The following is a 21,095-nucleotide window of genomic DNA, read 5'->3' as shown; positions in this document are numbered from 1 at the left end:
ATCACAAAATTTAATGATCAAAGTATTCAAACTTTTAAATACAGAAAAGGGTTCAACATCGTTATGATCTTCTGAAGTAGTGCTACTGCAGTGAATAGTAAAGAATGTGATAGATAGGTGGGTTAATGCTGGTAATTTAAGAGAATTTGGAAATAATGGTTTCGGACTACCATCCAATGGGTTGCGTGATGTAAGTTTAAGAGAAGTTAAAGTGTGATATGAAAAGTTGCAAAGTGGAAATTGTCTAATATTACAAGCTACATTCATATCTAATTGTTGGACATGATGTGAAAACGCATATTTTAGGATCTTTTCAAGGAGGTGAGACTCAATATAGTGGCGACATTCAAAATTGAGAGTTTGAGTATCCGTTTTGTCATCGCGGAGAGACAAAAATTGAGAGACAAAATTAGTGATACTTTCTAGAGTTTCTAAGGAGAAACGATAATTTAAAGAAACAACGGACATATGTTTCCAGAGATTCTTCCATCTTGGGGAGAGGATGGACATTTGAACAGCCTGCTTGACATTCAAATTCGACAATATTTCAATTAAAAGACAATCAGGTAAATCACTGAGTCTGTTCTTACCATCACCATCATAATTTCGTCTCCTTGTTTTCATTGTATTCAATTTTGCTGCAACTCAAAAACAACCAAACTGATATATAAGTAAATAAATATTTCGGAAATCAACCTATGGTTTGCAATTTGACGGAAATTTGTTTTTCTTCAATTTATAGAGAGCATACTTAGTACATGTGGCAGAATCTAGTATACAAGATTGGTTTAACCGTGAAATTAGCCTAAGATTCAATCTATTCATATAAAATTAGTTTGCACGATTTTATATTTATTTTATTAATTATTTAGTAAAAACTAATTTCTTTCTCGCATTAAATTTATTTCAAAATTACATTAAATCTCAATGTCATAATTAACATTTGATCATGTAAATAAATAAAACAAAAATATCAATCAATTAAGAAATGAATTTCACAAATAAATTTCTTACTAATCAAATCATTATGATTATGATGTTAAAGAAACCATACGTTGGATTTCTCTCATTAAAACATAATTTTATAAATATTAATATTAGAAATATTAGAAGTGACAGGAAATAAATAATTTTGTATCTAAATAATCTAGCTTTTCAAATTTATTTCCACAGTAACCCATGTTTTAAAATAATTTTCAAAGAATCGCATTTTTATTGGAGGTGCTAGACGAATTTGTGCTTGTGTACAAACTTTAACTTTAAATGAAAACGCCAATTGAACTGGCATGAAGGCGCCTTTCATTTAAATTTTGTACACAAACATCAATTCGTCTAGTGCTTCCACTAAAAAGTGGAGTAGTTTGAGATTTATTTTGAAACCTATGTTAGTTAGATAAAAATTTCAGAAATAAGAGTGATATTTTTTCACACCTATCTATATATTTATGGGTTAAATATGTCAGAGATTCTTATAAATATGGTAACCTTCAATTTTAGTCTCCATAATTTTTTTTCAAACAATGGTCCTCGCAATATTTTTCGTTCCTATTTTTGGTCTCTCCTATTAGATTCCACTAAGGATGACTTACGTGTCATGTAAACTGTGTTTTTTCGTTTGACACGTAAGATTTGTGTTTAATAAAACAACTATTGATCATGTTTGGAACCCTAAATCCATTCTTCTTCAGTCCATTTCCACTGAATTCTTCTTCTTCTTCAAATATCAAACCTAATCTTCAATAAATTATATCATTCATCTTCTTCAAACCTCATATTCCACTTATTGTTCTGAGCATATTTCACTGCGCATATTCCACTCATTTGAGTTCTGTTGCAATAATGAGGCAACATATGGACGAAAGTAACCATGATATAATCCACATGCGTACCCAACAGATGAGTACCATACTTAGACCCTTAGTATAAGGTTCGACTCAGAGTTGCCAAACGTTGGTAGCTCAAATGACTCATACTGGGGACTTTATAAACCCTTAGAACGCCAGTTCGACAAGCCATACCACCTTGACCAGAGGTGTATGTGTGATACGAGGTCCGTGTTGATAGGACACGCTGACCATGTCGCTTATAGGATATGGCAGGACGAGGTATGTAACGTTGCTTAAGTGCTTAATTTTTATTACGCGGTTTGATTTATAATAACTTGTTTAAATTGTATTTTTTGTCAGAAGCGCCCAGTGTTGAAGGTCGCTTCTCACGAGTTGAAGTGAAGAACTTCTTCGAGAGACCGATGGACTTTGCTGGGTGCTCCCTGACAATGCTGGACGCCTCCCTATTATAAGCTTTTGTTGAGAGGTGGCACCCGGAGACATCATCCTTCTATCTTCCATTTGGGGAGATGAGGATAACTTTGGATGATGTGGATGCTCTATTTCACCTTCGATTGTTGGTACGTTCTTTTTACACCAGCTCATAGGAACCAGGCGACAATGGTGCACATGGTGATGAATGCTTTGGAGATTTATGAGGTGGAGGTCTTACGTGAGTTTGGTGAGACTCAGGGCTTTCACCTTGGGATGTCTTGGTTGAGGAGGACTTATCAAGAGTTTGTGGATGCGGGGAGGTATCAGGCTGCCGCTAGGGCGTACATGCTACATCTAGCTTGGAGTTTATATAGATGTTCGCTATCTTTCTCTATTTAGCGCCCTTGACACCCCGTGTTGGGCTTGGGGAGTTGCGACATTGACGAGGTTGTACACCACGCTTGATGTTGCATCTCGTCCTGACACCAGAGAGCTTGCTGGTCACCTGAGCTTGTTACAGGTATATTATAATTTTTTACATGGTTTTTTGTGATTTATTATACTTTATCTGAGCTTGATGATTTTTATTTATGCAGTGTTGGATCTACGAACACTTCCCTCATATCTATGAGTGGAAGATCCAGCGCGTTGTGACTTGTTGCACCCTGATTTTTATCTTACGATTCCCGTTCATTTGCGTCGACCGCATTTCATCATATTATAATTTATATTTACTAACCCTTAAATCAAAATTGTAAAAATATGTGTTGTTTCTTTTTTATTGTGTAAGACAGGGACCAAGTCGAAAATATCAAGATTTGTAAGAGGATTCGAAGCTGTTTGACCCACAAGTCAATTGTTCAAGTCCATTTCAAATTTAAGGTTTAAAGTTCACATGTCTTCATTATAAATTCATAATTTTAGTTCTTAATCAAAAATCTAAAAAAATAGATATAATTACCTCGATTTTAGATTAACTTAGTTTTAATTTTAATTTAAAAATCGAAATATCTTTTAATCAAATTATTATTAAAATTAAAATTATTTTTTAATATACAAATCTCTTTTTCTTTTTTCTTTTTTTTAATTTCTATCTCATGTTACTAACCATTTAATGTAATTGTGACTTTATTATTATGATGACTATTATTTTGTTGCTTTATGTCAATATGGAAAAGAAAAGATACTTGTTCCCGGGTGCATCACACAGTTTAGCAAGGAACACACTCTCAGACCCTCATCAGCATACCTTGCAACAACTCTCATATAAATTCGACGTTTGTATAAACAGTCAAGTCACATGAAACACCAACAAATAAGGCCTCTATCCGAGAGTGACAACATAGGTGTTTGTTTCAATTTCCAAATCCAACATTGAAGGATCAAACACAGGACACAGAAATGTTGAAAGTTGAAACATATAAATTCTTTTGATAAACAAAATAAAAACAATAATTCAGTAAATTGCAGGGAAAATAAATAAATCTTAATAATACTATTTGGCTATGGAAAGATCTCTCGGAAAAATTGCTGTAGTCACTGCATCCACGCGTATGTTGATATCTTCAAAATACAAGTCCTTCAGGTGGTTCTGTACAACATAGAGGCAATGTAATGTATGTTACAAATCAGACAGAAAACCAAAGCAGATATCAATAAAAAAGAAAACAAGACAATCATGAAACAAACCAAGACAACAAACATAACTATTAGTAAAAAAACAAATCAACTAATTTATATTGCATTAACAAAGATCGGTAGTGTTCGTTGTATTTTACTTTAGTTTCTCTTTAATCTTCTATGCTTGTTGTAGGAGTATTAATCCAATTAGATTATCCACTTAAGTTGGGATCCAATCGTGACAAAGATCAATAATGTTAGGTTGTATTTTACTTAAGTTTCTCGTAATTTAACCAATTATACTAAGTTATAACTGGAGAGACTAAGGGAACAAAAACAAAGAAGAAAAAAAGAAGCTAAATTAAAGCATTGTATTTAAAAATCGGACGCACATTTACCTTTTATCAGTATTTGATTACTTTCTTTGCTGACGGTGAGTTTTGAAGCAAAAAGTCTACTATTCCATTGGGCACCGAAAGTCCGTCTGTTTCTATTTTCAACAGCTTTAAGTTATGTAAATAAGGGAAATCAATCTTCCACGAATCAGGAATTAAGTTGAGAATCTAAGCAATGAGAAATAAAGGTGAGATCAATTTTTGGCAAGTCAATAAAAAAATGAAAGCATTAAATTTTAAGCAAACCAACTTAAAATACCTGAAGAGTCTTTGAAGAAACTGTCAATGATTCCATAAGGGCAAGCTCAACCAGCCAATTGAATAGAATAGGAGGAAAAGGACAATTAGCAAGAACGGTCCCGAATGGTAAACGAATCTTTGCATGTTTAAAGGAAGAGAAACTGCAACTGTTATTGCAATTGCGCCCACGTAGATTTTGTAAGGGTTTACCGAGAAATTCAAAGCTAAAAAGATTTGGGGTACATAACTTGAATTTGTAAGCGTTGCTAGGCATTGCTATTGTTAAATTAGCAAGGGAAACACTTGATATGAATAGGGTGTCTTCCAAAGGGTTCCTTACATTACAAAGTTGAATGATCAAAGTATTCAAACTTTTAAATACAGAAAAGGGTTCAACATCGTTATGATCTTCTGAAGTAGTGCAACTGCGGTGAAAGGCAAATAATCCGATAGACAGGTGGGTTAATGCAGGTAATATTAGAGAATTTGGAAATAATGGTCTCGGACTACCATCCAATTTGTTGCATGATGTAAGTTTAAGAGAAGTTAAAGTGTGATATGAAAAGTTGCAAAGTGGAAATTGTCTAATATTACAAGCTACACTCATATCTAATTGTTGGACATGATGTGAAAACGCATATTTTAGGATCCTTTCAAGGAGGTGAGACTCAATATAGACGGGGCAGTAAAAAATGAGAGTTTGAGTATCCGTTTTGTCATCGCGGAGAGACAAAAATTGAGAGACAAAATTAGTGATACTTTCTAGTGTTTCGAAGGAGAAACGATAATTTAAAGAAACAACGGACATATGTTTCCAGAGATTCTTCCATCTTGGGGATAGGATGGACATTTGAACAGCCTGCTTGACATTCAAATTCGACAATATTTCAAGTAAAAGACAATCAGGTAAATCACTGAGTCTGTCCTTACCATCACTATCATAATTTCGTCTCCTTGTTTTCATTGTATTCAATTTTGCTGCAACTCAAAAACAACCAAACTGATATATAAGTAAATAAATATTTCGGAAATCAACCTATGGTTTGCAATTTGACGGAAAATTTTTTTCTTCAATTTATAGAGAGCATACTTAGTACATGTGGCAGAATCTAGTATACAAGATTGGTTTAACCGTGAAATTAGCCTAAGATTCAATCTATTCATATAAAATTAGTTTGCACGATTTTATATTTATTTTATTAATTATTTAGTAAAAATTAATTTCTTTCTCGCATTAAATTTATTTCAAAATTACATTAAATCTCAATGTCATAATTAACATTTGATCATGTAAATAAATAAAACAAAAATATCAATCAATTAAGAAATGAATTTCACAAATAAATTTCTTTCTAATCAAATCATTATGATTATGATGTTAAAGAAACCATACGTTGGATTTCTCTCATTAAAACATAATTTTATAAATATTAATATTAGAAATATTAGAAGTGACAGGAAATAAATAATTTTGTATCTAAATAATCTAGCTTTTCAAATTTATTTCCACAGTAACCCATGTTTTAAAATAATTTTCAAAGAATCGCATTTTTATTGGAGGTGCTAGACGAATTTGTGCTTGTGTACAAACTTTAACTTTAAATGAAAACGCCAATTGAACTGGCATGAAGGCGCCTTTCATTTAAATTTTGTACACAAACATCAATTCGTCTAGTGCTTCCACTAAAAAGTGGAGTAGTTTGAGATTTATTTTGAAACCTATGTTAGTTAGATAAAAATTTCAGAAATAAGAGTGATATTTTTTCACACCTATCTATATATTTATGGGTTAAATATGTCAGAGATTCTTATAAATATGGTAACCTTCAATTTTAGTCTCCATAATTTTTTTTCAAACAATGGTCCTCGCAATATTTTTCGTTCCTATTTTTGGTCTCTCCTATTAGATTCCACTAAGGATGACTTACGTGTCATGTAAACTGTGTTTTTTCGTTTGACACGTAGGATTTGTGTTTAATAAAACAACTATTGATCATGTTTGGAACCCTAAATCCATTCTTCTTCAGTCCATTTCCACTGAATTCTTCTTCTTCTTCAAATATCAAACCTAATCTTCAATAAATTATATCATTCATCTTCTTCAAACCTCATATTCCACTTATTGTTCTGAGCATATTTCACTGCGCATATTCCACTCATTTGAGTTCTGTTGCAATAATGAGGCAACATATGGACGAAAGTAACCATGATATAATCCACATGCGTACCCAACAGATGAGTACCATACTTAGACCCTTAGTATAAGGTTCGACTCAGAGTTGCCAAACGTTGGTAGCTCAAATGACTCATACTGGGGACTTTATAAACCCTTAGAACGCCAGTTCGACAAGCCATACCACCTTGACCAGAGGTGTATGTGTGATACGAGGTCCGTGTTGATAGGACACGCTGACCATGTCGCTTATAGGATATGGCAGGACGAGGTATGTAACGTTGCTTAAGTGCTTAATTTTTATTACGCGGTTTGATTTATAATAACTTGTTTAAATTGTATTTTTTGTCAGAAGCGCCCAGTGTTGAAGGTCGCTTCTCACGAGTTGAAGTGAAGAACTTCTTCGAGAGACCGATGGACTTTGCTGGGTGCTCCCTGACAATGCTGGACGCCTCCCTATTATAAGCTTTTGTTGAGAGGTGGCACCCGGAGACATCATCCTTCTATCTTCCATTTGGGGAGATGAGGATAACTTTGGATGATGTGGATGCTCTATTTCACCTTCGATTGTTGGTACGTTCTTTTTACACCAGCTCATAGGAACCAGGCGACAATGGTGCACATGGTGATGAATGCTTTGGAGATTTATGAGGTGGAGGTCTTACGTGAGTTTGGTGAGACTCAGGGCTTTCACCTTGGGATGTCTTGGTTGAGGAGGACTTATCAAGAGTTTGTGGATGCGGGGAGGTATCAGGCTGCCGCTAGGGCGTACATGCTACATCTAGCTTGGAGTTTATATAGATGTTCGCTATCTTTCTCTATTTAGCGCCCTTGACACCCCGTGTTGGGCTTGGGGAGTTGCGACATTGACGAGGTTGTACACCACGCTTGATGTTGCATCTCGTCCTGACACCAGAGAGCTTGCTGGTCACCTGAGCTTGTTACAGGTATATTATAATTTTTTACATGGTTTTTTGTGATTTATTATACTTTATCTGAGCTTGATGATTTTTATTTATGCAGTGTTGGATCTACGAACACTTCCCTCATATCTATGAGTGGAAGATCCAGCGCGTTGTGACTTGTTGCACCCTGATTTTTATCTTACGATTCCCGTTCATTTGCGTCGACCGCATTTCATCATATTATAATTTATATTTACTAACCCTTAAATCAAAATTGTAAAAATATGTGTTGTTTCTTTTTTATTGTGTAAGACAGGGACCAAGTCGAAAATATCAAGATTTGTAAGAGGATTCGAAGCTGTTTGACCCACAAGTCAATTGTTCAAGTCCATTTCAAATTTAAGGTTTAAAGTTCACATGACTTCATTATAAATTCATAATTTTAGTTCTTAATCAAAAATCTAAAAAAATAGATATAATTACCTCGATTTTAGATTAACTTAGTTTTAATTTTAATTTAAAAATCGAAATATCTTTTAATCAAATTATTATTAAAATTAAAATTATTTTTTAATATACAAATCTCTTTTTCTTTTTTCTTTTTTTTAATTTCTATCTCATGTTACTAACCATTTAATGTAATTGTGACTTTATTATTATGATGACTATTATTTTGTTGCTTTATGTCAATATGGAAAAGAAAAGATACTTGTTCCCGGGTGCATCACACAGTTTAGCAAGGAACACACTCTCAGACCCTCATCAGCATACCTTGCAACAACTCTCATATAAATTCGACGTTTGTATAAACAGTCAAGTCACATGAAACACCAACAAATAAGGCCTCTATCCGAGAGTGACAACATAGGTGTTTGTTTCAATTTCCAAATCCAACATTGAAGGATCAAACACAGGACACAGAAATGTTGAAAGTTGAAACATATAAATTCTTTTGATAAACAAAATAAAAACAATAATTCAGTAAATTGCAGGGAAAATAAATAAATCTTAATAATACTATTTGGCTATGGAAAGATCTCTCGGAAAAATTGCTGTAGTCACTGCATCCACGCGTATGTTGATATCTTCAAAATACAAGTCCTTCAGGTGGTTCTGTACAACATAGAGGCAATGTAATGTATGTTACAAATCAGACAGAAAACCAAAGCAGATATCAATAAAAAAGAAAACAAGACAATCATGAAACAAACCAAGACAACAAACATAACTATTAGTAAAAAAACAAATCAACTAATTTATATTGCATTAACAAAGATCGGTAGTGTTCGTTGTATTTTACTTTAGTTTCTCTTTAATCTTCTATGCTTGTTGTAGGAGTATTAATCCAATTAGATTATCCACTTAAGTTGGGATCCAATCGTGACAAAGATCAATAATGTTAGGTTGTATTTTACTTAAGTTTCTCGTAATTTAACCAATTATACTAAGTTATAACTGGAGAGACTAAGGGAACAAAAACAAAGAAGAAAAAAAGAAGCTAAATTAAAGCATTGTATTTAAAAATCGGACGCACATTTACCTTTTATCAGTATTTGATTACTTTCTTTGCTGACGGTGAGTTTTGAAGCAAAAAGTCTACTATTCCATTGGGCACCGAAAGTCCGTCTGTTTCTATTTTCAACAGCTTTAAGTTATGTAAATAAGGGAAATCAATCTTCCACGAATCAGGAATTAAGTTGAGAATCTAAGCAATGAGAAATAAAGGTGAGATCAATTTTTCGCAAGTCAATAAAAAAATGAAAGCATTAAATTTTAAGCAAACCAACTTAAAATACCTGAAGAGTCTTTGAAGAAATTGTCAATGATTCCATAAGGGCGAGCTCAACCAGCCAATTGAATAGAATAGGAGGAAAAGGACAATTAGCAAGAACGGTCCCGAATGGTAAACGAATCTTTGCATGTTTAAAGGAAGAGAAACTGCAACTGTTATTGCAATTGCGCCCACGTAGATTTTGTAAGGGTTTACCGAGAAATTCAAAGCTACAAAGATTTGGGGTACATAACTTGAATTTGTAAGCATTGCTAGGCATTGCTATTGTTAAATTAGCAAGGGAAACACTTGATATGAATAGGGTGTCTTCCAAAGGGTTCCTTACATTACAAAGTTGAATGATCAAAGTATTCAAACTTTTAAATACAGAAAAGGGTTCAACATCGTTATGATCTTCTGAAGTAGTGCAACTGCGGTGAAAGGCAAATAATCCGATAGACAGGTGGGTTAATGCAGGTAATATTAGAGAATTTGGAAATAATGGTCTCGGACTACCATCCAATTTGTTGCATGATGTAAGTTTAAGAGAAGTTAAAGTGTGATATGAAAAGTTGCAAAGTGGAAATTGTCTAATATTACAAGCTACACTCATATCTAATTGTTGGACATGATGTGAAAACGTATAGTTTAGGATCCTTTCAAGGAGGTGAGACTCAATATAGACGGGGCAGTAAAAAATGAGAGTTTGAGTATCCGTTTTGTCATCGCGGAGAGACAAAAATTGAGAGACAAAATTAGTGATACTTTCTAGTGTTTCGAAGGAGAAACGATAATTTAAAGAAACAACGGACATATGTTTCCAGAGATTCTTCCATCTTGGGGATAGGATGGACATTTGAACAGCCTGCTTGACATTCAAATTCGACAATATTTCAAGTAAAAGACAATCAGGTAAATAACTGAGTCTGTCTTTACAATTAGGTCGACGTAAAATACAATCACGTAAAACACTAATCCTGTCCTTACCATCGTCATCGTAATTTCGTCTCCTTGTTTTCATTATTTTCAATTTTGCTGCAACTCAAAAACAACCAAACTGATATATAAATATAAATCTTTAGAAAACCAACCTATGATTTACAATTTGACTGATCGATAACTAACCTTCGGTTTGCAATTTGACGGAGAAGCACAGATCGACAACTAACCTATGGTTTGCAGTTTGAAGAAAAAGCACAGATCGACAACGAACCTATGATTTGCAGTTTGACGGAGAAGCACAGATCGACAACTAACCGATGGTTTGCAGTTTGAAGAAAAAGTACAGATCGACAACTAACCAGGTTAGTTTGCAGTTTGAAGAAAAAGTGTAGATCGATCAACAGGACGCCGGAGCTAAGGACAAAGGCTTCTGAGTTTTGGAATTGAGGAATGTTTAACCTATGGTTTTCAATAAATAGAGAGCATACTTAGTACATGTGGCAGAATCTAATCTACAAGATTGGTTTAACCGTGATAATAGTTTACACGGATTATAATTTTATATTTATTTTATTAATTATTTATTAAAAACTAATTTCTTTCTCGTCATTAATACGAAACCAAGCAAATCTCCCACCAACTAAACTATTTCGTTTCGTTGATTTTTATTGTTTCAAATTCAATATATTATAAAACTATTATACATATTATATACATACTTATACATATTATTTTTTTAATTTAAAATATATTAATTTGTAAAACATTAAAAATGTTAAAAAATTTATAAAATGTAAAAACGTTAAAAAAATATTTTTTTATAACATGTTAGAATTGTTAAAACGTTAATTGTATACTAACAGTTAAATTTAACGTTATTATATTATTTTACCTTATAAAACAATTTACCTTATAAAACTATTTAATTTATTAATGTTTTAACACATATATATGATGACAACCCTAATTCTTACATGACATCATATTAGAATCCTAATGCTTATGTGACATCATATTAAAATTTAGAATTTTTATCACTCTTATTTTAATTCTTCACAACAGCTCCAACTCAATACCACTGTTAATAATAATATTAAAATAAATAAATAATAATATTAATAATAGTATAATAATAATATAATAATAATATTAAACCATCACTATTAATAATTAGGCTAAATTACAGTTTTGGTCCCCCTGTTTTAAGTTTTTCACGATTTTGGTCCCCCTATTTTCTTTTTAAACAGTTTTGATTCCTCATCCCAATTTTGTCCATGAATAGTGCATGAACAGTACATGTCCGTACATGAACAGTACATGAACAGTTGCATCAAAATTGGGATGGGGGACCAAAACTGTTTAAAAAGAAAATAGGGGGACCAAAACTGTAATTTAGCCTAATAATTAATAATATAACATCTAACAATTAATAATAGTAAAATCGTAATAGTAATAATATAATAATATAATAACCGACCACCATAATTATAAATAATAATAATATATTCAATTAACACTATTATATATTAATATCCTAATTCTCTTTCTTTTATACAAAAAAAATCTTTAATTCTCAAATTATAATAATAATATAATAATATTAAACCACCACTATTAATAATGGTAATATAATATCTAGCTAATAATAATAAATGTATTTATCTTAAGTATAAACTAGTAAGAGACTCATGCTCCCGCACGAGTAATTGAATTATGATACTGTGTAAATACCTAAAAAATATGTAGTAATTTATAGTCTTCACATAATAGTCATGAAATTAAAAAAATAACAATAATATATTTGTTAATGTGATAACACATTAATGAGTTTTAATGTCATAACACTTAGATAGTATCAAATACAAATCTAAAATTTTAGATATAAATGTAGGGTTTTTCTAACCTATGCAACCTTGCACAGGATAAGAGACAATTAATACACCACTTTTTTAAATATAAATTACCATATTTATATTTATTTATGTTCATCCATTAATTAGGTAGGAGAGAGAAAATATAAAAGATTAGTTTTCAATAGAAAAATAATTAATATGATAATTTATATGGAAAGAAATAGTTTATTAATTGCCCTTATCATATGCAATGTTGCATAGGTTAGAAAAACCCATAAATGTAAACTTTAAAATGATTTATTTTTTTTAAAAGGAACAATAATCATATAGATTTAATTATATTAAATAATCATACACAAAGAAGAAAAAAATATAATTGTAACATGGATAAATAATTAATATTTAAAAATAAAGATTTTGTCTCTTAAATTAAAATAATGATTGGTTAAACTAAAATAAATATTGTCTTGTTAGTGACCCGTAAGATAAATATATTTTAAATGTTATTAAAATTAAAAATACATTATACTATCATGCAATTGATATGATATAAAATTATTTAAATATAAATAAAATTGAAATAAATTAATTAATTAATAAATAATTGTGCAATTGACCTATGCTTTTTAGTCCTCTTATTTTCATGTTAAAACTTTTGGATACGTTGGGATTAATTCAAGACACAACTTATCACAACTTGTATTTAACTCACATGAAGACACAGATGTTAGTTTGAATATGCTATATAAACTCTAATTTAAACACAAACAAAAGCGATGTGGGACTCGTTTTATTACCAACAAACAAAACATAGAGATCTTGCTATTGGAACCATTCAAGAACATATTGACTATGCTATTACAGACAAACAAAACATGGAGATCTTGCTATTGGAACCATTCAAGAACATATTGAATATGCTATTACAGACAAACAAAACATGGGGATCTTGCAGTTGCTATGGTGAACAGGTGCTATCATGTCGCATTGAGAACAGTGGCATATGTATTCCCCTATCCAGTACACAATCATCTCACATTGGTTCGTGCTTGGTCATATGTTATTTTAAGCAGATAGGCTTGAGATTTATGTAGTTCTTCTAGGCCTACTATCACTAAGCCTATCAGTTTCTTCTCCATTTGGCATTCGATTATCTTCATTTAGCTCACAATCATTTGTCAATATAAATCAAACTGATATGATGGCTTATTACTAATACTGACTTGATTAGTGATCCATTATTTAGTTTCTGCAATAATAATATATCGTATAATTATAATTTTATTCTCACATGCTTTGGTCATTGGCTGAGGAAATTGCCATTGGAACAGACACTCTGATAGAAGAGTATAATAATATTTACAATATTATTTATTATTATTATTATTATTATTATTAGATTCTAGTTGTATTTGGGCCTTTAATAGTTGTTGGGCTTTTAGGTTTAATATCCATTTAGAGTAGTATATATTGTAGTCTCATAGAGACATTTGAAATGAATCAAAGAAATGAAAAAGTCTTTAATTTTCTTAGTTTATTTTACTTGTCTCTTTTATTTCTCTTAGCTTTTCTTTAGTTTATTAGGGTTTCTAATTAGCATCCTATCAATTGGTGCTTTCATTTTCGATCTCATTCTCACAAATTAGATGGCCATTCCAGTGTTTTACGGTGAGGAAGATTCTTACTGGTGGGTGTTATGTGTTGAAAGAGTTTTCAAAGAGCAAGCAACATCAGAAAAGGTGAAGCTGCTAGAAGCTGTGGCGAAATTACGAGGTCGTGCTCGTCAATGGTGGGTTTGGAGGTCTCAACTTCATCCACCATCTTGTTGGGACACTTTTACTAGTGTGTTTCTCTGGCATTTTAAACCTGAATGGCGAGAAATTTTACCGATTTCAGATGAGGAAGAAGAATTGGTTCAAGAGTTGTCATTCTTGATGGAGCAAAATGCTACACGAGAAAGTTTGCTCAAAGACAAAGAGGAGGAGCCAGATCTGAAATCTATGAAATCCATAGAAAACTTTTTTCCGGAACAAGTTGTTGTTGAAGAACAGAAAGGTGAAAAATATGTTTCAGATACAGTCGAAATCCTTTTTCCAAATCCAACTTTAAAGCCATTTGATGCTTGTAGGTTCAAACAGATAAATGAGACACACAAAAATTATACAAATTTGAGTTTAGTTTCATCGACTTCAAATCTCCCACCACTAACATTGATACATGATCAACCGTTGGTAACTCCGCCGCTGCTCCCAGCTGAAACAGAGTCACCACCATTAAAACCGCCATTAAAACCTCCAGATCCAAGTTTCTTGAAGACGAAATCGAAACCTACCAACGCAACAAAAGCAACCCTCTTACCAATAACAACTTCGTCGCTACCACCTCCAAAGCCACCAGATCGGAGTTCCCAAAACACATCCTCTGCGAAAATCACATTTTCAGTAGGTGTTGCAAAGTCTCAATCCAAGAACAAGAGTTTAAAAGATGAGTTCGAAATTGTGATTCCACCAAAACCACCAGATTTGTCACTAAAACTAAAATCTCCAATTCTACTCCCAACTTCTGCTCACTCATCACAACCATCATTTACCCGACCACCATCATGGCCACCGCTGAGACTACCGGATATGCTAATAAGAAGGTGGAAAATTTTTATAGACCTGCAAAGGTGTTCAACAAACAATGCCGTAGTTGAATATGGGTGTTATGAATTTGAAATAAAGAGAGAAAGAAAAAAAGAAAAAGAAAGGGAGAGAGACAAAAACGGGAGAGAGAGGAAAAGAATTAAAGGGAAAGAAAGTGTTTTTTATTTATTTCACTTATATAAATTGATGGCTTCTTTTCCAGACTCCACCCTGCACCGCTTGTTTCGTTTCACCTACATAACCTGCCCATTAGTCTTGTCCTCTTCCAATCAGCTTTTAGCTAACACACTTTTCTCTTGTCAAAACCGGTTCACGGTATTTCAAATACCACTCCAATTTTTTTTCAAAACCCCACTAATTATCTCCCACGTGAAAATGTCCCAACAAGCCTTTGATTTCTCTCTCCCATGTGCATCCACAAATTATACTGCCTTATCTCCTCCATAACAAACCGGTCCCACCCGATGGTTCAAAATTAATTAAGTTTATTACATAGCAATTAAAGAAAGCTTATCACAATTTTTTTCTAGTATTGAAAATTATTTTAAGTGTTATTTTTAGAACCTTGAGGACAAGGTTCAAGTGAACCCGGCGGCAATGATAGAAGAGTATAATAATATTTACAATGTTATTTATTATTATTATTATTATTATTATTATTATTATTATTATTATTATTATTATTATTATTATTAGATTCTAGTTGTATTTGGGCCTTTAATAGTTGTTGGGCTTTTAGGTTTAATATAATCACTCTTGTTATTTCCTCAACACACTAAAAAATATAGAAAAATGAGAGAACTAAAATGGTAAAAAAATTTGATGATCTTATTCACCCTGTGTATTGTATTTATAATGTGATGTGTGCTTGGTTGGTTTGTTTCTCTGAGATGATTGTGTACTGCATAAGAGAATACATATGCCACTGTTCTCAATGTGACGTGTGCTTTGTTGATTTGTTTCTCAATAGTCCCACATTAGTTGGTTTATTTGTAGTTTACATGTTTATAAAGCAAATACTAACAAGTGCTTGTGTTAATTTGTGTGTTGTTGGAATGTCCCACACACGTCGGCTCCCGATTTTTGTAAAAAAAAAAAAAAAAAATTGTCCCACACATATGGACCGAAGCCTCAAAAGAAATATTTTAAAATTGGAACTAATTAATTTTTAAATAAAATATCTAAAACAACTTAATAAAAAATATTAATAATTAAAATAATATTTATAAGTTAATTATCCTAGTCAATATTGCCAACTCATTAAAATTAATTTTTTATCCTAATCATCACTGCCACATATACAAAATTGGAGGGGGATCAACTAAATCCAAAGTACTCTAAAGTTTAAGGACTAAAAAGTTGGCTTTTAAAATGGAGGAATTAAAACTTAAAAAACATGAAAATAGGGGGACCAAAAGTGCATTTTTTTATCGTAATCATTACTGCCACATATACAAAATTGGAGAGGGATCAACTTAATCCAAAGTACTCTAAAATTTAGGGACTAAAAAGTTGGCTTTTAAAATGGAGGAACTAAAATTTAAAAAACATGAAAATAGGGTGACCAAAAGTGCATTTAAACCTAAATAGAAATAACACTAACAAAAACATAAAATGAAGATAAGGACATGAAATGAAATCTCTTGCTATTGTATTTTTTTTATAACGTTATATTCAGGCAGTGTTTTAAAAACCGGACTGGACCGACCGGTCGGACCAGTTGAACCGGGAATCGGACAGGTAACCGGTCTGATTCAATAGCTGGATCGGGAATGTCATCGAACCGGTGTGAACCGGTCAAAACCGGTTTAAACTGCTAAAATCGAGAAAACCGACGGTTTTTCAGAATCGGCGGTTTAAATGCATTTTTTATTTGTTAATTTTTTTAATTTTAAAAAATTAAAGTGACATTGTTTTAGTTATTTTTAATGAAAAATAAAATTAAAAATTTTGTAGATGCGATTGATTTTGTTACCGATGATTGATATTGAAAAAGGAGATCCCAATATTTAAATAGTTTTTCCTTTTTTAAATTAAATTTAGTAAACAATAAAATTATTTTTTTATAAATTATTCAATTAAATTATGTTGCAATCAAACTTTATTTGCAATTATATCTTGTAATTTTGTAGGAGTATTATTTATTATGTGTGATACTTATGTTTAAAATATGAATTTAAATCATGAACGGGAGAATTTATTTTTAATATGATATTTTTCATAAAATTTAATTGCTAGTTATATTTTGTAGAGACTGAATCATCCGGTTCGACAAGTTTTATACATATATAATTTTGTTATAACGACCGATATATTCAACCGAGTTATCTTGTTTAACCCGGTTCAGACATGCGGTTCGACCAGTGACCCAGTGATTCGACCAATAAACCAATAACGCAATACCCTCACCGGTTTGATATCCAGTCTGATTTTTAAAACAATGTATTCAGGCACAATGGCTATATAAAAAGTGTTTAAGAGCTCTACTATTTAAATACATAAAATTTATCTTCTAGATCAAATTTTTAACTTTTTAAATGTGGTTAAATTAGTTTATTTAAGAAATTAGAAGTTACATGGAGATGTATCAAAAGCAACATTTGTGTTAACAACAAAACTCCATGGAGAGCATACATCATCAAGCGATTATACTATAAGAGCTTAATTAGATATAACTTGTACACCAACAATTATGTATGATCAAGCTTATACTATAAGAGCTTAATTATATAAATAACTTGTACACCAACAGTTATATGATCAAGCTGCTTACTCGAACAGTGCATTAATCTATCTATATCTATATCCTAAACATTTGAAGACAGTGGTTCAAGTTAGTGGCAATCAAATAACTAAAAGTTCAAAATATTATCCATAAAATCATGTAAATTGCTGAGATTGAAACTATTTGGTCTGAATTTTGTTTGTAATGAATGATTTCTCAGTATCACATTAATATATTAATATATAAGATTGAATAAGAATAAACATTGGAGATTGAATAGTTCTTCAATGGTCTCAACAATTATCCATTTGAAAGATTTATTCGTGCTCCAAATTAATCTATTGCAGACTTGCTTTGTTTGGTACTCCTAAGGATCGAAACCTGGAAAACATAGCACAAACTGACAAAGTAAAAGCATTGCTTTCAGAAAGTTAGCTGAATAGATAATCAGGTTGGAGGATAACATAGGACGAAGTAAAAACCATTGTTTTGTACTCCTGCATCAGATACACAACAGCCCACCATGAATGGATCGCCAAACGAACCTTTTGATGACGACGAACAACCTGAACCGATGAAGACAAGAAACGATATGTAAGTAACAGAAATCATATGTATGCACAGCAGAACTCCTCATCTTTCTAAGCCAATAAACCATTTCCACATGCTCCAATGAAAAGAAAAAACCTTGAAAATCATAGTATCAATATATTCAGAGATCGCACCACAAACAGACACTACATTGAGGCCATAAAGAGGTAGAATCAGTGGCGAAGTCAGAAAAATTCTGAAGCCTGGGCAAAATTATAAAGACTGCAAATTCACATAAGCTGAAACATAACTAATGGAATTCCGTAAAGTGAGAATTAAAAAACATAGACAAACAAAAATATGAGTAATTACAAATTCAGACAGGAGTAATAAGGAGAAAAGTAGTCGTTTACCTTCCCGTGAAGCCTTAAAAACTTGACATAATCCACAATTTCATCTAACATGACAGCTATATGAGCAATCATGCAACATAGCAACTCTGTTGTCACACATATCATACAAAACATACCACCCTTTGATATCTAGTAGATTTATTTCATATAAATCAAGCACTCTTAAAATTTCACAAGTTTATGATTTGGAGCAAAATTTACACAATTTTCACAAATCTTATTAACACTCTTGGAACCCGATTTTGTAAAACCCTAATTCTTTATGCTTTCACTCCCTACCTTACTGTAATCAAACAAAGTTAATCTACAATATAAAATGTTAAATTAAAATTAAAATAAACGTCAATTTGTTGTAACAAAAAACTTGTTCTTAGGTTTATGAATTTAAATCATTACAAGGAGAGGTTTATGAATTTGAATCACCACCATAACAATACCAAAACTAAAATCAAACTTCAAATTCTCACAAACCTGAGACTAAAATGAACTTCAAATTCACACTAATCTCATTACAATGAAACTAAAATCAACTTCAAATTATCACTATCAATAATTGAAACAAAAGAAGAGATATTTTTATATTTTTAGAATAATAATTAAAAGAGAATAAATGAAATTTAATCTAAACTAAATTAATTAAGCCAAAAAAAATATAAGTTCAAATAATTAAATTAATTAAATTAATCAAATTGATTAAAAAGAGTTAACTAAAATTTGAATTAAATAAATTAAGAGTGTAATAAAAAATACATAGGATCATATAAACAAATTAAAAAAAACTAAAACCTAAATTTTCTCTAAACCTTAAAAAAAGAATTAATTTAAAAAAATTAAAAAGAAAAAAATATAATTCAGAAAAAAAGGAAGAACCAACGAGATCCTTCCACCCACCCCACTTTACCATTTATCCCTTTTCTTCTCATTTTTTTAGCGTTGCCATAGAAAAGAATGACATTTTGACTTTTTCAAAGCCTATTATTAAGAGCAAATGCGTGTTTGACATGTGGCAGTTATTATAATTTATAATAATAATAATAATAAAGAAAAACCAAACCCACATATATTCTCTTACAGAAACCCACATATATTCTCTTTTTTTCTATTTATTTTAATATCCTTTATTAATACCACTATTTTTCAAACAATATTACTATCATTTATATACCACTATTTTTTAGCAATGTTATTAAACCATTTTTCTAACAATATTATTTAAAAATAATTTTTCAATTCTTTGAAAAATTAATAAAAATATATAATAGGAATAGAATATTGTATATATAATAAAAATATACAATATTTTTTTAGCTTGGACTATTCCAAAGATTAGAGAAAAGTTAGCTTTATTAATGGTGTATTGAGTGGATTTGTCCCAATTTGCTGGACCCTATGGGTCGCTTGTACTTATTGTTTTTGGTAATAATATATTTCTTTATTTCCAAAAAAAAAAAAAATACTAATATAAATTTAAGCTTTTGAAATAATTTAATATTTATGACAATAATAATTTAATAACTTATTCAATTACGATTATTCTATTATAGTTTTTCATAATGATACATTATTGTCGTTAAAGAAATATGACAAATAGAAATTATGATTATAAGAATTCAATAAATCAGCCTGTTACACATTATTTTTGTTAAAGAAATACTATAAATACTAATTATGGTTTTAAGAACTCAATAAATCAATCTGTTATGCCTAAGCTAATATTTATTCTTATCTTTTGCATTATTTCTACAAGAAGTCCCATTTGAATTGAAATTTCACATCAACATGAAAATTGATCACTTAAACTCTTTCTTTGTTTCATAAATTGACATTCTAATTTTTTCACAATACAGCCGTTGTATTTGTTGGTTAATTTTTACGAATATACCTCATTCATATTTTGGGTCCATGATAAGTATTATGTCCTATTTTTTTATTATAGTTAATCTTAGATTTAATTAATTTTATATTTTGTATTTGTCTTCAATTTATAATTACATGTTTATTTCAATTCTTAAAATTAAACTATTTTTACAAGGTCTTATTATATGTTTGATTGCATGAAATGCAAATGAATTCTTAATTCAATCAAGGGTTATAACTTATAAGGATTATAGCGAATTAATTTACTCTAAGTTATATATTTAATTAATATTTATTTTTTATATTATTATTGTTATTAATATTTTGTCACGTGTCTATGTCACAATGCTGAAAAGGTTGTTTCATGTTTTATTAACTTTTGCCTCTACTATTGATATTATACTATTTCATGTTTTATGAGTTTTTGCCTCGGTGATTGATATTATATTGTTTCATGTTTTATGAATTTTTCCCTTAACGATTGATATCATCTCTATGATATATATTTCTTTTATATTTTTGTCTTGAACTTAAGATTGCACTTCTTTTATAACCTTTGAAAATTACCTTCTTTTTTTACAATTTTATAGACATTAGATCTTTAATTTTAGAGAAACAAAATGAATTACTTAATATAAGTAAGGGTTAAAAGGATTACATTTAATTAATTTATTTTTTTAATTTTATTATTGCAGACATTTTTTAAATCTTTTTTTAAATCGAAGTATTTATCTTTGTTTTTTAAGATATCAAATAATAAAATA

The 21,095-nt window shown here is 30.8% G+C and overlaps 3 protein-coding genes across 5 annotated transcripts in view; 1 reads left to right on the top strand and 2 right to left on the bottom strand.

Moving 5' to 3' along the window:
• The window catches only part of LOC131593534 (splicing factor U2af large subunit B-like), an 82,511-nt gene that overhangs the window by 10,301 nt on the left and 51,115 nt on the right, over positions 1-21,095 (top strand). The gene's annotated exons all lie outside the window — the stretch shown is intronic.
• On the bottom strand, positions 3,666-5,542 carry LOC131593539 (putative F-box/LRR-repeat protein At5g02930). The gene is made up of 3 exons (XM_058866080.1): positions 4,536-5,542; positions 4,280-4,444; positions 3,666-3,852 (listed from the first exon to the last, which is right to left on the bottom strand). Exons 1-2 carry the CDS (start codon positions 5,478-5,480, stop codon positions 4,286-4,288), a joined length of 1,104 nt encoding a protein of 367 aa, XP_058722063.1. The 5' UTR covers positions 5,481-5,542; the 3' UTR covers positions 3,666-3,852; positions 4,280-4,285.
• Positions 8,521-10,794, bottom strand: LOC131593537 (putative F-box/FBD/LRR-repeat protein At1g78760). 3 transcript variants are annotated; one of them, XM_058866077.1, is made up of 4 exons: positions 10,491-10,786; positions 9,391-10,400; positions 9,135-9,299; positions 8,521-8,707 (listed from the first exon to the last, which is right to left on the bottom strand). In XM_058866077.1, exons 2-3 carry the CDS (start codon positions 10,384-10,386, stop codon positions 9,141-9,143), a joined length of 1,155 nt encoding a protein of 384 aa, XP_058722060.1. In that variant the 5' UTR covers positions 10,387-10,400; positions 10,491-10,786; the 3' UTR covers positions 8,521-8,707; positions 9,135-9,140. The 3 variants fall into 3 exon arrangements, with proteins under 3 accessions (XP_058722060.1, XP_058722061.1, XP_058722059.1); XM_058866078.1 differs by having other exon boundaries at positions 8,521-8,709; positions 9,138-9,299; positions 9,391-10,794; XM_058866076.1 differs by having other exon boundaries at positions 9,391-10,786.

This window comes from Vicia villosa, linkage group LG3 (assembly GCF_029867415.1).
Source record: "Vicia villosa cultivar HV-30 ecotype Madison, WI linkage group LG3, Vvil1.0, whole genome shotgun sequence".
NCBI classification, from domain to species: domain Eukaryota; kingdom Viridiplantae; phylum Streptophyta; class Magnoliopsida; order Fabales; family Fabaceae; genus Vicia; species Vicia villosa.
Note: the sequence above shows the minus strand (reverse complement) of the source record. Positions and strands in the feature narration are given on the sequence as shown.

Coding starts and splice junctions, on each gene's coding strand:
- LOC131593539 (XM_058866080.1), bottom strand. CDS start 5,480: ATGAAAACAAGGAGACGAAATTATGATAGTGATGGTAAGGACAGACTC. Junction 4,445..4,535: donor TTTCTTCAAAGACTCTTCAG/GTATTTTAAGTT, acceptor CTCATTGCTTAG/ATTCTCAACTTAATTCCTGA.
- LOC131593537 (XM_058866078.1), bottom strand. CDS start 10,386: ATGAAAACAAGGAGACGAAATTACGATGACGATGGTAAGGACAGGATT. Junction 9,300..9,390: donor TTTCTTCAAAGACTCTTCAG/GTATTTTAAGTT, acceptor CTCATTGCTTAG/ATTCTCAACTTAATTCCTGA.